This window comes from Meleagris gallopavo, chromosome 3 (assembly GCF_905368555.1).
Source record: "Meleagris gallopavo chromosome 3, MGAL_WU_HG_1.1, whole genome shotgun sequence".
In the NCBI taxonomy this organism is placed as follows: domain Eukaryota; kingdom Metazoa; phylum Chordata; class Aves; order Galliformes; family Phasianidae; genus Meleagris; species Meleagris gallopavo.
In genome coordinates this window covers 60,854,504-60,873,058 of record NC_139406.1, presented here as the reverse complement: position 1 = coordinate 60,873,058, position 18,555 = coordinate 60,854,504, and the positions used below count along the sequence as shown (strand labels likewise).

The 18,555-nt window shown below is 36.6% G+C and overlaps 1 protein-coding gene across 7 annotated transcripts in view; it reads right to left on the bottom strand.

Annotated features, from left to right (window-relative positions):
- The window catches only part of CSPP1 (centrosome and spindle pole associated protein 1), a 51,887-nt gene that overhangs the window by 14,608 nt on the left and 18,724 nt on the right, over positions 1 to 18,555 (bottom strand). For all 7 annotated transcript variants that reach the window (XM_085221207.1, XM_085221211.1, XM_085221212.1 and 4 more), the window contains 13 exons: positions 18,014 to 18,107; positions 17,273 to 17,330; positions 14,597 to 14,769; positions 13,750 to 13,868; positions 12,587 to 12,665; positions 12,100 to 12,220; positions 10,678 to 10,825; positions 7,618 to 7,770; positions 5,265 to 5,377; positions 3,755 to 3,904; positions 2,452 to 2,607; positions 1,514 to 1,618; positions 241 to 307 (listed from right to left, as the gene is read on the bottom strand). In XM_085221207.1, the coding sequence (XP_085077333.1) occupies positions 241 to 307; positions 1,514 to 1,618; positions 2,452 to 2,607; positions 3,755 to 3,904; positions 5,265 to 5,377; positions 7,618 to 7,770; positions 10,678 to 10,825; positions 12,100 to 12,220; positions 12,587 to 12,665; positions 13,750 to 13,868; positions 14,597 to 14,769; positions 17,273 to 17,330; positions 18,014 to 18,107 (1,536 nt within the window). The remainder of the gene's footprint in view (positions 1 to 240; positions 308 to 1,513; positions 1,619 to 2,451; positions 2,608 to 3,754; positions 3,905 to 5,264; positions 5,378 to 7,617; positions 7,771 to 10,677; positions 10,826 to 12,099; positions 12,221 to 12,586; positions 12,666 to 13,749; positions 13,869 to 14,596; positions 14,770 to 17,272; positions 17,331 to 18,013; positions 18,108 to 18,555) is intronic.

Below are 18,555 nucleotides of genomic sequence, written 5' to 3'. Positions count from 1 at the left end.
TTTCACATTACATCCATTCTAGCAAGCACCTTTTAGTTTGACTGCAGAATCTAGCAGGCAAGCAAGTTTTACTAGTTTAAATGCTCCTATACAAGAGTTAATCCATATTTCCTCATTTCTCTCAATTTCCAAGAACTCTTCCTAGTGGAAGAATTACAATGAACCCAGGTACTGACTACATCTGTAGGACAGCACTTACTGTTACGTTTCACGTGCTTTTGCAGCAAAGGCAATACCTACCAAGTGCTCGCAACTGATTTCTTCTAGCTGGGACAGGTGGAGAAGGAGCTCTGGGTTGTGGAGGATCCTAATCATCAGAATGAACACGAAATGTTAACATGTCATAGTAAGCAACTACATCAGCCAAAGCAGCCTTTTATTTCCTTGCTTTATGTCCAACTTATTAACTACCACTACTACTAGAAGAAAGAATAGTAACCTAGCAAGTCATTAATGTGTAGGGCTTTTTTTGTTGTTGTTGTTTTTGTTTGTTTGGTTTTTAAATCTGATCTTTTAAATGCATAAACCAAGTTATAGCGTATATTATCTACAGGTATATAGATAATAACTGTAACACACTCCTCAGAGATCTGAACACAGCTATGCTAAGTGCTGGAAGGACATAGATAAACAAACAAACAAGTTTTAGACAAGGTTTAAAGTCTTAAAACGTTTTCTGAAACTGCACTATATTTGCCAAATTATCACTTCCTGGTAAACCCATTTAAAAAACTTTTAGCCCAATTCCTTCCTACATACATAGTAAAAACAGTTTCCAATAAAGAGTCAGAAATGTAGCTCAAGATTCACAGTTATTTAATCTACTCTACTCATTACAGGAGGAATTTTAAAAAATAAGAAAGGTGAAGTGTAGCAGCAAAATTTTTGTACCTTCAGCAATACAAAACAATGCCCATAATGAGGTTACTAGTCTGAGCTAAGTTCTTTTCTTAGTGAACACTCTGAATTACTGGATTCACAAGCAAGAACCCAGCAACAAACTGAATGTGAGAAAAAACCATCACTGCTGCTCATCTCTACTCTTTGCCATCACTGTAGCCCTCCTTTGGACACTCTGTAATAGCTTTATATCCTGTTGTGCTGCCATGCATGCAGTGCTCAAGACAAGGCTGCAAAGCACAGAGCAGAGTGGGACGATTCATTCCCTCAAGCAGCTGAGGAGGATCCTTAGATCTCTGGAAACCTGAACAGAGCATCTACTCTGAAAAACAAAAGGCTCCTCACTACAGAAAGTACACAACACGCAGAAAAAAAATTAAAATAAGACACCCCCAAAAATTCTTATGTTCTCAGTAACATTAAAATTTACAGCTATTAAATAAGAATAAAGACTGTCTCTAGTTATTCATAGTGTTCCAGTGAACAAATGGGCAAAGAGGAAAAACTGAGTAGGATTTCACATGCTACATTCTATAAGTAGAATGACAAAATATCCGGAGTTGGAAGGAACCCACAAGAATCATCAAGTGCAAGGTGACTAGAAAAATCCTACTTGTGAATAGTAAGATGTATGGCTTTCAGCTGATGGAATCCTCTCTTCTTTTCTTATTGATTTGTTCTGCAGAGCAGGAATGACAGGAGAAGGTTTCCTCGAGAACTGTAAGGAATAAAGCAAGACTGAAACTACAGTCCTAAAGGCTCTAAAATACACATATTATACGCATGAAGAGTTTTGTTAACATGCTTCATTTGACAGTAAAATGCTTTTACTTATCTGTTAATTGGAACATTTTTATACTTAATATTAACTTTAACTCTTAACCCCATAAAATGATTGCAAAAATCATCTCATGTGATTTTATTTACTACGAATAGAAGTTTTAATACATGTTTCTGTGCTACATGTCTTTTTCAGTTACAGTTGTTACTTTTTTTTTTCTTATTATTAAAAAAAACTCCAGCCAATTCCATTGTTATTTGTCTGTTTTAGGGAAATGCTTTGTAGAAATACAGAAGAGAAACAGTTCTGTAATTTATACTGTCTATTATAATTTTGTTACGGACTTCTCATCCAGGTCAAAGGAAAATAATTAAATTATAAAAAGCCTCTTTGCTGAAGATAAACTGTCCTTCAGTCCCCTAAAATATCTAGCGACTTCTCCTTGTGTTTAGTCCTCAGCAAAAGCAGGCTAAGGTTCCTCATAACAGATTTAAAAAAAAAAAAAAAAACCAGAATCAGCTTACTAATATGGACATTGCTCTATAGTATTTTTAAATGAAACTTTATCAGCAAGATAAGGCTCCACTGTACTATGTCTGATATTTTCCCTATCAGCTGTACTGCATGTCTGCTAAGTGTACTGGAGCTGAGGAGGCCAAGAAGGGAGCAATACTGGTAGAGGTCTCTGAAATCATCCTCTCTCTTCAAAGCAGTTATTTTTATAAATTAGGAAGAAGTATTTGGTATCTTAGAAAGTAACTGAAGCATACCGTTTTCTTCTCCTCTTCCATCTTGGCAAGTTTTTCCTTTTCAAAATACTGTCTAAGTTGTTCATCTCGCTTTTCTTCTTGTTCTTTCCTTCTTTTTTCAGCCTCTTTTTGTCTTTCTTCATCTAATCGAATCATTTCTCTGTTTTTCAACCTTCGCTGTAATAAAAACATTATCAGTACCTTAAAAAAGGTTCAACAGTTTTAAGGTTTTGCTTTTTTTTCCCCTTTGAGAAGTTGGAACTCAATTACGCTGTTAGTATGAAATATAAAAGTATATTCCAAAACATTCAAATTAAAAACAGTGCCCTGAAGATGATCATCTGCAGTTCTAGCTCTATAAACATTTAACAGAGTTTCTCATAATTTCAATACACATCAGTTTTTGTCCCTGGATCCATGTCAATCAGCCAAATTGTAGGCCATCATTTCTAAAAGAAGCACGACATGATAGCAGTGCACACAGGGAAACACCACGTTTTCATCTTCCTATGAAAACTGATGAAACCAGTTGCTTCCTATGCTACCCATGCCCCATTCTCTTATCCAGCAAACCCATCAACTAAACTGCGCATAAAGAACATGAAGTTTTAGAAATCCCAAACTACACCTTCCCATGGAATGTTTCCTAACCACAAAAGGTACTGAAAGATTTTCCCAGCTCTGAAGGCCCTCTGTCCTTGTCTCAGAGTTATTTATGAGACTTTGAACTACACAAATTCGTTCAATTTTCCACACCCGATCAATAAAGTTTGAATTAAACCACAAGTTCACCTCCATGACAAATATTATTAGACTTGAAATACTTATTAGTCTTGCTTGGGATTCTTCCAAAAAAAGTAGTATTTTATCTACATATCTATCTGTATATTATTCTGGCCAAATAATCAAACATGCTTACTGAAATAAGTTGCATTCAGAATACAAGAACTGCATTAGAGCTAGATGGAAGAGATTAATGAAAATGTGTGTGTTTGTTTTAATTGACCGATTTGATACAACTTCTTGTAGTGGCCTCACTGACACTTTTCTTTTAATATGAGAGTGCCTCTGACAAATATAAAACTAAATTTTTTCTGAGAAGAATTAATGATATTTCAAGTTGGCAGCACACTATAAAAAGCAAGAACGTGCATTAAAAGTGATCATTTCCTACAATTTTTTCTCTCCTCTGATTAATGTAAGCCACTTTAATTACAAAGGCAACTTCACAATATACTTCTAACTTTACCCTCTTGATCTAGCAGACAAATACTTCAAAGGGATAGATTAGGATGAAAGAAGCCAAGAGATCAAAATATTACACCTCCTCCTCTTTCCTTCTTTTCTCTTCTTGTTCATCTTCATACGCTTTTTGAATTCTCCTCCTCTGTTCAGCTAGTCGTTTCTCTTCTTTTTCTTCTTCCAGTCTAAGTTTTTCTCGCTCTGCTTCTTCCCTACGTCTCTTTTCATCAATCTAGAAAACAAAGCAAAGAAGTATTCAGCTATCAAAAGACAGCAGTAATCTCAAACATCTTCCATCATCAACTTCTACAGAATTTTCAACCTCTGCTCGCGCAACCAAAAATTGTATGCAACAACTGAAAGATCTCAAAGGCCAGCCTTACGTTTCAATTTCAGGATTCCTTTAAAACAAGCCAGTACTTTACTGTTTCTTTTTGGCTACTATTTACAGAACCATCTTTCAGTACAAACACTAATTATACGTGATAGTAATAAAATCTGAATATCCGCAAACACTTTCTTCTGGAGGTACTGAAATAATACTTTTCTTTACCAAATAAATAAGAGAAGATGGGAAACTCAAGAAAAAAAACACAGTGACTGTCATCTTCTTTTCCACAATTGTATTTATAGACTCAGTGTTGACTTACTGCAGCCAAAGCCCATTCTTAATTATTTTTGGCAGCACTATACATAAAGAAGGACTCAAGCTTCTCATTCATAAAAAGATACACATCATAGAATCACAGAATGGCCTGGGTTGAAAAGGACCACAACGATCATCTAGTTTCACCTCCCCCTGCTAAGTGCAGGGTCACCAACCACCAGACCAGGCTGCCCAGAGCCACTTCCAGCCTGGCCATGAATGCCTCCAGGGATGGGGCATCCACCACCTCCTTGGGCAACCTGTTCCAGTGCGTCACCATCCTCTTTGTGAAAAACTTCCTCCTAAGATCTAACCTAAACCTCCCCTGTTTCAGTTTAAAACCATTCCCCTTGTCCTATCACTATCCACTCATGTAAACATTTCTACTCCTAAGTTATTCACTACTTCCTTGATACTGTAATTACACTGACATCTAATTCACAGAGTAAAATTACACACAAAGTTTTACGGATGGAAGACAGAAATTGATAGAACAGCAGTCACACTTGACAAAGCCATCAAATAACCACATTATTACTGTCCCAATGACCATCTCATTCTGACAAACATGCACTTGTAACATGCTGATTTCCAAGGGCAATTTTTTTTCCTTTATGCATTTATGTACGTAAGCTTGTACTGCATGAACTGCACGAGAATTCCAAACTGAATTTATAGAGTCACATTTAGGAAAAAGGACAGAATCTAAGTTAATGAAGCCAACTATTAATAGCATCATCTTCATAACCATGTCTTATGAAGGGAAGAAAAAAAAAAAATCAAAGAGATTCAACAGCATGCAGCTGTCAGCACACATCCTGCTTGCAGAATTGGCTGTGACACGATAAAGCCTTTGGTCAACCGTATCTAATGATTTCCTTTGCCTGTAATCCCTCTTTAAAAAACAAAATAATTATTTAACATGACAACTGGTGTAAGCACTCACCTGTAGACGAAGAAAGTTTTTGTATGACTCTTGTCGCTTAAGTTGTTGTGGAGATGGTGGCTCACCAAACACATTGCCCCGAGCAAAAGGAGAAGTCTGGGCAAATGCAAAACCTAAGAGGGAGATGGGGAAAAAAATCCAGGTAAAAATCAAATCAAATTGAAGAGAGCAAACCAGAGTGAAGACGAAGAAATCTGAGACACTCCTTTCACAAAGTAGGTTATGACAGCCTTAATTCAAGGCAACAGCTGAAAACAACAGTTGCAATTAAAAGTTTTCACATTGTCTGTGTAGAATGTTTTTACTGCTCAATTAATGTCTAAGCTAGATGTCTTGTTACAAAATGACACCTACAAAAGATTTTAGGATATCGTGAAACAAGTCACGTATTTTATCCTGAAATCTATAGTTTAAGATCTAAAAAGTGTCACACTTAATTAGAATAGCAAACATTTCACATTTCATAATGCTATTGCTTGCCACTTACTCTGGCTTAACACCCATAGCTCTGTTCCTCCAGTTACTCAATATTTAAAAACAGAGTATGAAGTAAAGTAGCAATGGATACTACAAACAACGAAGCCAAAATCTGGCAAATAAAATTCTAAGCACTCAGAAAATGGAATTCTGCCATTGTAAGGCACCTTCTATTCTATGAAATCTGAAGTGTCAGGTCTCTTTGAGCTCAGCAACTTTCTCCACTGTATTGGAAACATCACCACTGGGGACAGGTCATCAAGTTAATCTTCCTGAGTTAAGAATGTGTCATAACCATACAGTCCCAATAGCTCTAGAGAAGAGAATCAACTCAGATAACAGAACAGCCTCTGCAGAACAGGATCTCTACAGGAAGTGGAGGAGAAAGAAAATAGATAAGCGTAAGTTGTGTTCTCTTTTCAACTGATACAGCATGATCCTCATTCTTACCACATCTCTTCCAAAGGATATAGTGCCTCAGGGGTGTGCAAACACCACAGCTCCACTAAGTTGAGATGAATACAACTACACGCTGTTCTCATGTTCCTCCCTTACTTTTCCCTGTGCAGTGGTTTAACACCCAAGCCAGATGAAAGCAGAAATAGTATATACATTTATTCCCATAGAGACAGACAGGCTTACTTCTACAATTCGGCTCTAATTACAGAATCAAACAGTCTCATGTTAATACTAATTTTCTTTACACTGAATCACTGTTTGAATCCTTCCAAAATAGAATTAAATTTCTATGTGGATCCTTCCAGGATGGATTTACTTCACACAGAATCCATTCTGTGCAGAAATTCACAAGAAAGTTTATACATCATTTAAAAGGCATTGACACAAGACAGACAAGTTACTATGGAATGCATCCAGGAATTAACGTTTTGTGTAAAAGCTACTAAGTTGCAAGTTCCTGTTTATCAGGAGGTGAAAAATGAAATAAAATAGAAATAACCTAAACAAGGTCATTTTAATGTCTGACTATTTAACTGGGAGGTGCAGGGCTATCCTGGTCAAAACTCTCATCCATGTCACCTTCTGTTCTCAGTGTCAGTGATCTATCCTCTTGGCTTTAACAGCCTTGCCTGTTTCACTTCTTACTAAATGGTTAAATATACAGTGCATCAGGTAGGAAGAGCTGAGACAGCACAGAGAGAAAAGAAAAAAAAAAATTCAAGAGTCAATGGTCATGACATTGAACATTGATCTTGGGAAACAGATCTGTGTTCCAATAAACATCTAATCTTTACATACAAGTGCAACAGATGGAGCAGGAAAAAGAAATCAGCATATAAGCTGACCCGAGGAGACCAGGACAGATCCTAGGGACAGGTCTGGAGTATCACAGCACTGTCATTCAGATGTCTCATGAAACATGAGAGAAAGATGCATTTGTTTTTTAAATAAGAAAGTCAGATAAATAGAATCCCTAAAAATTGAAGGCAGTGTGCAGGGCTGCATATCTACTCAGTTTACCCATTCCCTCTTAGAACTTAACTATGCCTGTTTCATCTTACACCATCAGGCCTTCTCCCCTACATTTATGGCATTTTTCTCCTCCTATACAGTCCTATTTCACAGCATCATTTAGAAGTAAAATAATACGTACCAAGATCTGATTATGTAACTTTGAACCTGGAAAACTAACGTACTGATTCTGACCGTCAACAGTTATTGATGAGACAGATAGGAAAATATATTTTCAGCGCACACAAATGACAGCAATAGAGAAGTTTGCAGAAAAATAATTATATTGACTTCAATGGTGCAAGGCACTAGTACTGCTAAAGGACTACAAGAAAGGAGGTAAAGAAACTAGAAGAGTTTGATCACTAAGACCTATAATTAGAGCTATAATAGTTTTCTTAAAAACCTGCTATTTTATTTGTAGATGCTCCTGCGTTCTCAGGTCTTGGTGAGGCCAAACTTAGGTCAACAGATACAATAGCCCTTTTATCTTCGTATAATCTCGCCTCTGGATTATGATACGCATCTTCATTTTGCTTGTGCATCATATTCAAGTCAGCTGAAGGAAAGGGGAAATAACTGTTTATAGCATTTTGTTCTCACATAAGGCACGTTCACCACAGATTCTCAAAAACAGGGTTTTTTTTAGCAGGCTTCATCATTTCTGGACACAGCAACTACAGGAACAAAAAATTTAAGCAAAGATAAGAATATATATGCTACAGTGAAATATTAGTTATAAGGAATTCTTTTGCCAGGAACGATTCCTCACAACAAACCTCCACCCCAGCAGAAGCTACGAAATGGAAAGGCAAAGAGCTCAAAGACAAAACAGACTGAAACAGTTGTGATGATGAGCACCTATTTCCTAAAAAGCTGTAAAATACTCAGTTTAGAATTGGTATTTTAAGTACTGAATCTCTAGTGTATTTCATTTCTGTTAGGGGCAATAACCACAATAACCCATTAAGGTGTACTGTGGTCTTCACGTCACCTTAATAGTCCAACTGTTGATGTCTGTGCAAAGTAGTCATCCAATTTATTTTTAAGCACATTTCAAGCAAAATTTACACACTGCTTATTTGTTACCATAAAAATCCTGGTCAAAGATACCAATTTCAGCTCAACTTGAAACATTCACTGTATTACTCCTAAAAGGCTCATTTTCAAAATAAAGACAAAGAAAACCAACCCTACTATGCAGTTTCCAAATCATATTTCAAAATAGTCATTCTGACACATCAAAATTACTAGCCATTTAAACACGCAGGTTTCAAATACTTGAAATTACATCCCTCTCTGTAAAGGAGCTTTTGCATCAGCGTTTCAAAAGCTGTTTACAGACATCTTCAAAAAGGCAAAAGTCACACTGCACAACATAAGAAACATAGCAGAAACAGCATGTTATGTTTGATGATGTTTTACTCCTACCTTATCCTTCAAGTTGCTAAAGTACAATGGGGATAAATAACTTTACATACATAATCCAGGAAAACTAGCTAACAAGCTTCTCTCTTGGTTCCCCATTCACAAATAAATTTCTGAGGAAGTATATACACACTTCAGGCTAACACAAGCAACCTCTTATTTCTCTGACTTACATTACCCACACTGTCAAAAAACCTGGAGCAAGAAACCAGGCACTCAAATGCTGTGCTTAAGGATAGGCAATGACAACATCTCTACCTGCTCTGGGGATAAACACGAGCTTCTAAACTTACTATTTGGGCACAGATTTTACAAAGCCATTGAACCTTACCCCCATCCTCAAACGACTTGCCACACACCACTGGGGTGTCATGAAATGAAAGCTTATTCCTTATATATAGACTGTTATCCTGTAAGTGTTCCATGCTTTCAAAATTCTTGTATTTTAGTACCAGAGGACATATTTTGAAAACCTAATGGGAAGGCAGCATCATATTCCAGTAGCATGAAAATCAGTTTGCATCACACTAGAAAGTTACGTAGCTTTAAGTCTCACCCATTCTGAAAGTCACTACTTTTATTTGTTTTGGACTATTATTATTATTATTATTGCTTCCACTAGTGTATTCAGCTTTCCACAAAACAAAACTGATTGGTATCATACCCCTGAATGGGGATGAGAAATGCTTGTCCCAAAGACCACATTTGACTTCTACTGGATAACTTCTAAGTTCTTCTCTTTCTTTTCCACAGTAATTGGAAGCATTTAAATTCTTTCAGGTGGGAGGAGGAATTAAAAAAAAAACATCAAATCCATCTGACTTACTGTTTCAGTGTGCTGTAATTATTACCTCTTGAATAAACAACAGAATCATGAAAGTAGCTGAATCTTTAACACTGAAATCAGGTTGGATCTGATAATAGAATGAAGATGGCATTTAAATTCACCTATAGAAAACCTACTCTAGTTTCCTTATACCATAAGTCTCAAACAAATCCATCTCTCAATCACTGCTAAAGAGCCAGTATAGCTGTCTTCAAGCTAAGATGCTGAAGGCAAGAAACAAACTAGAATAGGCCAACAAGAGATAAGTGGCTGGTGAGATGTCACACAAGTCCTCAAGTCACAGGATCAAATGTGAGCATGCAAACATCCTTCACTCAGCTGAAATGATTGAGGGGATTTCCAAAACAGTTATGGCAATTACATGGGAGATAACATTCAACAAGAGCTTTTGTGGCACTTACTTTAATGTTAAGAAATTCATTTTGAAACATACGAATCTAACTGTGCTTACTGAGAACTATTTTTACTTCTGCACAAAACTTTGCTGTAGGGGTCACTGTAGCAACAAAACTGTACATAGAGAAAGTAGAGAAAGTTTTCCCTAATACAGGGACTACACGTCCAGGATCCAGAATCACAAATTTGAGTTTTACATCTACCTCTGATTCACAGAGGGCAGCTAAACAACTTGCCCAGATTATAGTTCTCTCCCAGCCTGCTGCTCCCATCTTGTATAAAGCAGCACTTAGAAAGAAATAAAAGAAATAAAATTTTAAAACATTACTGCTGACAAACTGCCATTTATACAACCACTTGCCAGCAGTGCTACTTGGGGAGATTTAAATATTCCACTTAGATCTAGATATTTATTCTAACATTTTCCATGTCACAAGTAAAGCTTTCTAAAAACCTGGAAAATGTTTATATAAAAGTCTCCAGAACAGACTTCAGCCTATTTCTACTGCAGCCTTTTTTTCCCCGCTTTCACCCTTTACTATTGCATTTGTTCTTCATTTAAAGCTGACATCTACATTTCCTTTTTTTTCTTCTTCAGTTGTACCCTTTGAATCATTCTACTGAAATGAAATAAATTACTTAAATATTTCCAGACTGCATCTGCTTAAAACAAGTATTTCTGTTTGTAAATAAAGCATTATCAGTGCTGCAAAACATGAAATAACATATGTGAAGAGAGCCCTTACAGGAACAAGAGAATCCTCAAAAGACAGCCGGTAGTTTTGGCAAACATACTTATCAGATTTCCTTTTGCATCTCTGAGAGGAGCTCCACCACCACCTTTTCCCCAGGGATTGTAATTCCTCATTTCTGCTTCTAACTTGGCTTCGTAACGTTCTTTCTCTTCTCTCTCTTGTCTGCGTCTTTCCTCTCTCTCCCTTATCTAAAAAGGAAACAATCCAAAGTTAATTGCTTAAAAATATCACGAGACATATAATTTGATTAAAAAGGTAAAGGAGTAAACTGAGTGCACTCATCATCCCACCTGCATCTAGTAAGCTTCATTTCACTGCCTACCAGGCAGACAGAACACTGAACTGTCACAACACACAAGTACAGTTGTGTGTAATCACAGAGGGACACTTTGGAAGTCTTCCAAATATTCGTGTCTGACACCTGCAGTACATCAAAAGTCTCATATTCTTGGATCTTATGATAGAGGAGGTTGTACTGCTTCTCAGTCTGACACATTTTGTTCAGCCTAAACTCAGAGATGGGATGAAGACTTTTACCCATAAACACTAAGAGAATGTGATACAATTCTGAAACTATTCATTAAATAGCTGTACTACAGTAAGACATGATGATATATGCAAATAATGCATAACTGCTCATATGGTTTGTTTTCCTTTGAGATGCATTAAATACACGTAACAGCGTCCTTACTACTTCATGTAGCTTTTATAAAGCAAACAATATAACTTCTATTTAAAGCTCCTGAAACACACTACTATTTCTGTAGCTAAATTATTAGTTAATGCATTAAGTTTGTTCCTTTCGTGTATCAAATAAATAAAAATAAAGTTTCCCTTTATCATAGAATGGCTTGGATTGGAAAAGACCTTGAAGATTACCTCCTCCAACTCCCTGCCATGAGCAAGGTTGGCACCCACTACATCAGGTAATCAGACAATTTTGAATGAGATGCAAGGCATCATAACAAAGAACATCCAATCTGCAGACTGTTCCCATGCTCAGGGACGTGATTTAGTGGAGGGTTGTTAGAGTTAGGGTAGTATGGTTAGGTTGAGGTTGGACTTAATGATCTTGAAGGTCTCTTCCAACCTGAGCAATTCTATGACTTTATGGCTTTGTGTACAGTGAGGAAAAAAAAGAATATAACAGTATATTCTGCTCGCTTTTAATGATACACAGGATTATAGCTTTGAAAAATTATCTTGTCAGGCTTACTGGATCTTTATGTCAAATTGTGCAGTCTCTCATGTGGCAGTAAGCTTGAAAGGCTTGCTGTTTACCTGAAGAGCTAAAACAAGCTAAAGAAAGGTCAGAGGACCAGCAGGAAGGAAACAAGGGAGAGAGGGAGGGTTATGGAAGCTTTTTACTAGCAAATGGAATGAGTATCTCTGAAAGAATACTACAGTTACAACCATTATATGTTAACAAGAAGAAAATGTCAGCAGCTTTGTAACTCAGTACCTGCTGCTGCAATTCTTGCTGATAAGATAACGTCGCCTCTTTGGAAGGCTTTGACTTTTCTTCAGAAAATACTCCTATGCTTCTCTGTCTGTCTCCCGTATTCCTCTGTCCAACGTTACTTCTGAAGCAGAAATCCACACATAAAAATAGAAAACATCAAACATCACGGGTTCAAAAGGGAAGGGAAAAAAATTAAATAAAAAAAAAAAGCTCTGCCCAAAATACATTACAGCCTAAGCAGTTTATCTATAAAAAACAGAGAAGTTCACTGAATTTTTACTTAGACAGAGACTGTTAAATATGTTTGAAGAGTAGCCTTTAACACACTTTATTTAATTCAATATATTTTGTTAGCAAACTACTCCCAACATGAAAAGCATATCACTACAGAGAAATGCAACCAAAGATCCAATACTTACAAAGAATAAATAATATACATATACAAATAGTATAAATTATACAACAAAGAATGAACATAATTACTTACACCGATTGCTCTACTGGGGCTTGGGCTAATGGAGGATCCAGGTTAGGTGTGGGTTGCATTCCCATCATACCTGTGCCATCTGCAAAGTGAAACAATCAGAAACACTGTATTTGACATCTGTATTCATACTAAAATAGGAAAGGCAGTATAGTGCCACAGCAGGGCTTGAAATCACTACACATACTATTGCTTAAATCAGAAACAGGAAGAAATGCAACTCTAAAACAATGTCATACTTTCAGATTTCATGTCCTAGCTATATCCTACTTTGTGACAACAATCTTAACCCCGGAGGTGAACTTTAAGTATTCATTTGTTTAATACTCTAAACAGTAAGCCATTGATCACAAAACTAAGAAGAAACTTCTAGGAGTTCAAGATTACAGATTCCCATCTTACTATTTCCTTGAAACTTCAAAGATCTATCAAGCCATAAGCTACTACTGTTCAAGATAAGGAGAAATTTATAATGGGGGGGGGGGGGTGGGGAATAAGACTAAAAGCTTCTGCTTTTAAATATCTAACATTCACGAAATTCCCTAACTGACATCAATCCCATTAAAAATTGCCATCAAAAAAAGTTTTCTTTGTTCTGTATTTTAGATTTTCTGTGGAGGCATCAGAGCAATTTTTTAAAAGTATTTCTGGTTCCTATCCCTACCCCCTTCCCAAAAACCACACCAAACCTTCCCTACATCACACTTACGTCACTCATTAGACCATCATAAGCAAAGGGTAAATTAGAAAAAAAAAAAGTACATTGGTTTACTTAATATAGCTCCTTTAAAAATACTTATATCTGAAATCACAATGAAACCAAGACAAACAAACAACTATAAAATCATTTTAGTAATTTTGAAAAAAAAAAAAAAAAAGGTTTTATTATTGAAACTACAAAGTCATTACTCTGCCCACATTATTTTCTAAGCAACTGATATTCTTAAAGTCCTGAGATTTCTGGAAGCTGTAGCTTCTTTTTGCATCATTCAAAACCAATACTGGAGGAAAAAAAAAAAAAAATCTACTTTTCATTCTCACATTCAGCACACAACTAAGAGCTGGGTACAAGCAGTTGTTACTAGTTAAATTATTCATCAGATACCTTGATTAAAGACAGTAACCTGAATCACTTACATCCAACCCATCCAAAATCATCAACTTACAATATGCAAGATTGGGATCTAAAGGATTCCTTGCTCCATAAAAGTAGTACGCATCATCATAAGGTGTTCTATAGTTGTCTGTCAAAACTGGTGGTGGAGGTGGTGGCATAGGAGCAAGCCTTAAAGAAAACAGGAACCATTTTTGGTTTGTTTCACAACTGAGCAGAGATCACTTAAAGAAATAATAAAAAAGAGAGACGGAATTCACTGTGGGAAAATGTAGCTCAGACAAGAAATCTCATTAGTGTCACATAGGAACAAGATACAATAAATCTGAATAAGGAGTCAACCTTCCCTTAGGGAGTAGCAAGTAAATCGCACTACTCGAGAAATCTAAGGAACGTAAAGGAAGCCCATCTTCTTTAACTGGTTCAGTTGATGATATTTGCAGGCTATTTCTGTAACAGTAAATAAAACAAGCCATGCAGCAGTCTCTGACCAAAAAGTAAGCAGCACAGCACAGCTTTAGCTGTGGATGTCTCATCCCTGGAGGTCTTCAAGGCCAGATTGGATGGGGCGGCCCTGGCAGCCTGATCTACTGTGCTGCAATCCTGCCTATAGTATGGAGGCTGCAATTAGATGGTCTGTAAGTTCCCTTCCAATCCAAGCCATTCTGTGACTCTATGATAATCCACTGTAAGAAAACCCTAGGTATGGCAATGTTACGTCAGTACAAAGTAATTTACTTTTAAGCTCTTTTTTGTTAATATTAAAATATTACTTCTATCTTCATTAATTCCTTGGAGAAGGATTGACAACGCCGCTGAGCTCTGCCTTTCTAAGTAGCAGCAACATGATGAACACTGAGCTTATTGAACATGCAAAAATCAAGATGATGATCAAGCACCTGGGAGCTGCCATTTCACCAAGAGCGCTGGCTAGCCCTCTGTGAAAGTCTTCATTCCCTGGAGAGACAGAAGGCATGGATACTGGAGTTTGGAAAGCAACCCTGGGCCTTTCAGGTGGTACTTTCTCTTCAGAAGTTCTTGCTGTCAAACCAAACTGCTTCAATCTATTCGGCTAATGGAGAAAGAAAGAAAAAAAAGTACGTAACGTTATCAACATGGAATATTCTGAACCTCCATTCAGGTTGTGTTAGTACCAATAGTACCTAATTACCTGCTCAGATTTCCTGTAACTGCATTTTTTTTCCCTTCTTGGGGAAGTACTGGAAATCTATTACTACAAGGAGATCTAATATGTTTACCACAGATTTAAAAATAATCTCCATTGCTGGTTTCAGGAATTATATTGCTCTAGCCATCATCCAGAAAGAAGTATTTATTTACTTCTCTGTAGCACAGCTTAACTACAGCTGCCAGTTTCCTGCACTGACAGCATTCTCACATTAAACAAAGGAAAAGTTCATGAAATCCACTCCCCTCTAACATTAAGAGTTCACAATCAGTAGGAATAAAGACGAACACACACTGAGACTTTCTCCAATAAACATTTCTTTGCAATGTCATTATTTTGAGGTTCCTTTAGATTTTTTTTTCAAGCAGTACAATTACATTTTTAAAAAAATATTTTCTTAAACAAAAGTAACAAATGTTTATTGATAACTGGCAGCCTCAGAAATTGGGCAAAGGCAACATGCAAGTAGAACAAAGGCATGCAAGTCGATTAGTTCCACAACTATCCTACCACACCCACAAAGCCCCTACACCTCTTGCTACACGTAAGTATTTTAACATCTGTTTAAATGAACCAGTGTAATAGAAGACCAAAAAACCCACCATATGCCTTCTAAGTAAAATCAGATTGTTTCTGAATTTACAAGTCCTAACATTGTAGTGCTTCAGCTACTGTGCATGCAGAGACAGTAATATTAGCACCAGCTAAATATTAAGTATCTAACAGCAAACTGCATGTCCTACAACAGGAAAGTATTTCAGCAAAATATTAAATGTTTACCTCCTCATCACTTAGCTGCAAGACAGTATATACAAGGCAGTTAGTACTCACCAATCATGGACTACAGTATTATGATTAGAATTCACAAAACCTAGATATTTTTTTTTTAATTTAACATTTAACTTCAAATTTCTAGTTGTGAATACAAGTAACAGCAATTTAAAGTTATAAAAATTATAAAGCTATCTACAGACAAGTTTCTTTTAACTTATTTTTCCAAATCTGATATCTGGAGCAGGAGAACATGTAAAACAGCCTTTCTTACTAACAAGTTTAACATCAAGTGTTCCCAGCATCCCCCGGATTTCAGCTCTGGGACTAATTAAAGAGGTAACTATGGCAGTCAGTTTATCTTGAGGATTGTTTTCTTTTAAATGAGCAGTAAACACAACAGTCTACTTTTACACATTCTGAATCAGGCACTATTATTTAAGCAACCTGGAAATAATCAAGAAAACCACTTCATTAGAATCTCTCAAGATGCAATTTAAAGTTAACAGTGAGCGTTGCTTAATGAATAAGGCAATTCTACTTAATCGAAGGCTTTCAGCCAAACTAATGAGTTTTAAACATGCCCTGAACTTACTCTGGATGTAGTTTTGCTCATACAAGTACTTCTCAGTCCCTAACTGAGATGCATGCAGAATAGAGTGCTTCCCCACAGTATGTGTATGACTGCTCAGGTTTGATCAGAAATGCTCGTTGCAGCCAAGATCAGCAGCATCCTATGCTCAGTTTGTCTTCTTTTCCTGTATAACTCCCACCCATACACGTCAACCTTCTCCTTTTCACCATCCGAATCCCCAGTTAGCTCTAACTCAACTAAAGCAACGAAGGAGATTCAGATTTTTGCCAGCTAAGCAAACCAAATCAGTTTGTGGAAAGAGTTCAAACTGATGTCACAGATGCTTTCAGCAGAGAGGCCAGGAACATGCAGCTGGAACACATGACTGCGCCCTATCTCTCCACATAAAGCAAGAATTTTGGTTCTGCTTAGCTGTTTATTTAGTTGCATTTTCTGTCTCCTGCCTCAAATGCTGACTTCATTGCTGACAGTAAGCTCAGCAATACATTCAAATTCATTTTTTAGAAAAATGAGAGCTCCTTTCATGCCTCTCTCCAGAAATACCTCAAGTTCCTTTCTATGTTTTACTTTCCTCAAAAAACAGTACCACTGATAATGTAAGCTGGTAACCAGTTAAACTAATAACCACTTTACTCTTGCTTGAGAAAATTATCCATCCTTTATCTCCAGTAGCAGACATCTACAGCACCCAAGATGCACTGGCTTTGGCCTCTAAAAAAACAATACACACATGCAAACGATGTGTGCAAATCATCATGCTTATGCGACAAGCAGTCTGCCATGGATGTTACTGGCACTGACAGTTCACTCTTACCTATGGGATAATCAAAATTTTTACTAGAATTACCCTAATAAGGAAGTGAAGGCAGTAGTAGCTCTGCATTTAGTCTTACAAGTAACACAGCATTAAACATCTTGTTTTTTATTAAATCACATAAAAATGCTTTTGCTCCTGAACATTACATAAGAAAAATCCCACATAAGTAGGAAAAAAAAAAAAAAAAAAGAAAAATTACTCACCTTCTTTTCTGGGTCTATAGCCCCAGAAGCAGCAACTGAGAGCTCAAGTTCCTTCTCTCTGTTTTTAACCAAAAAAAAAAAAAAAAAAAGTCAAATCAGAAAGCAGTAATAACTAGACTCATTTTTTTCAAAGCACAAATATCACAACTCTGAAATGGCTTAACTCTGAAAACACAGTTATTACATTGCAACACACTTCTATTTCATTTCTTCTGGAGTAAGGATAAGTTTTTGATAAACATATTCAAATAAATTATTCAGAACTATACTAATAAATAATATATTGTGATTTCCAGTCCCAGGTTTGTTCAATACGTACAATTTTCAATCACAGTGAAGCTCTCAAAAGTAACTTTTTAATTCATTATCCTTTCATTGGCCTAATGGTGTGTTTGTGTATATCTCTACTGTTATTCAGCAAGCAACTACTAATACATAAGCAAGAAATTGGCATTTTATTATTCTGCATAAGTCATATGGTCAAGAACCTTGAAAGTGAAAGGTTACTCTCCTAAACTGGAGGAAAATAAAGATTCATTTTCAACTTTTCAAAGTAATTACTCACTCTTCTACCACCAAGAAAGCTGAAACCTGGTGAATTTATTAAAAACGAAAGTTCTCATACCCCCAACTTAATTAGATGTAATTAACCTAGTTAGCTTGAAAATTATCACATTCAGTTAATGAAATTCCTTTAAACTTCAGACATTCTCTTTTAAAAATAAAGTAACTTTCCGTTACCGCCTCTTATTTCGCTGTTGTTCAGCCATCTGTTCAATTAATTCTTGCCTGTATTTCTCCTTTTTCCTTTGGAGAAGTTCTAGGTCTTGATCACCTAATGGAAATGGTCACACAGTACGTAAACCCTTCACAAAATACACAAACGCAGTGGGCAAATGCACTGCAAGTCAGTCAAACCAGAAACATGAAACACAGCAGGATACGCCATGAGGCAACTGTATAAATTATAACAGCTGTATATTCACTGATAAAGAAATACACAGGAAAGTTAGGCTAAGTAAGATTATCGCAATAGGAAGATAATAAATGGAAAATGCTTACTGGTGTTGTAGGCTCGCGACATTCTCCACAAGGAGTGATCTCCAGGAAGAGATCCTTCCTCAGTGGCAGTCAGCACTTAAATGGGAATTAGCAGAGATGGAGCCAGGCTCCACTCCTTCCATAGCACAGCCGAATTGCCTTCACCTGTGCTCCCGTGGCTGATTCATTGCTTGCCTCAGGTGGTCCATCAGAGGTTCAGGCAGTGATTCAGCAGTTCCCAT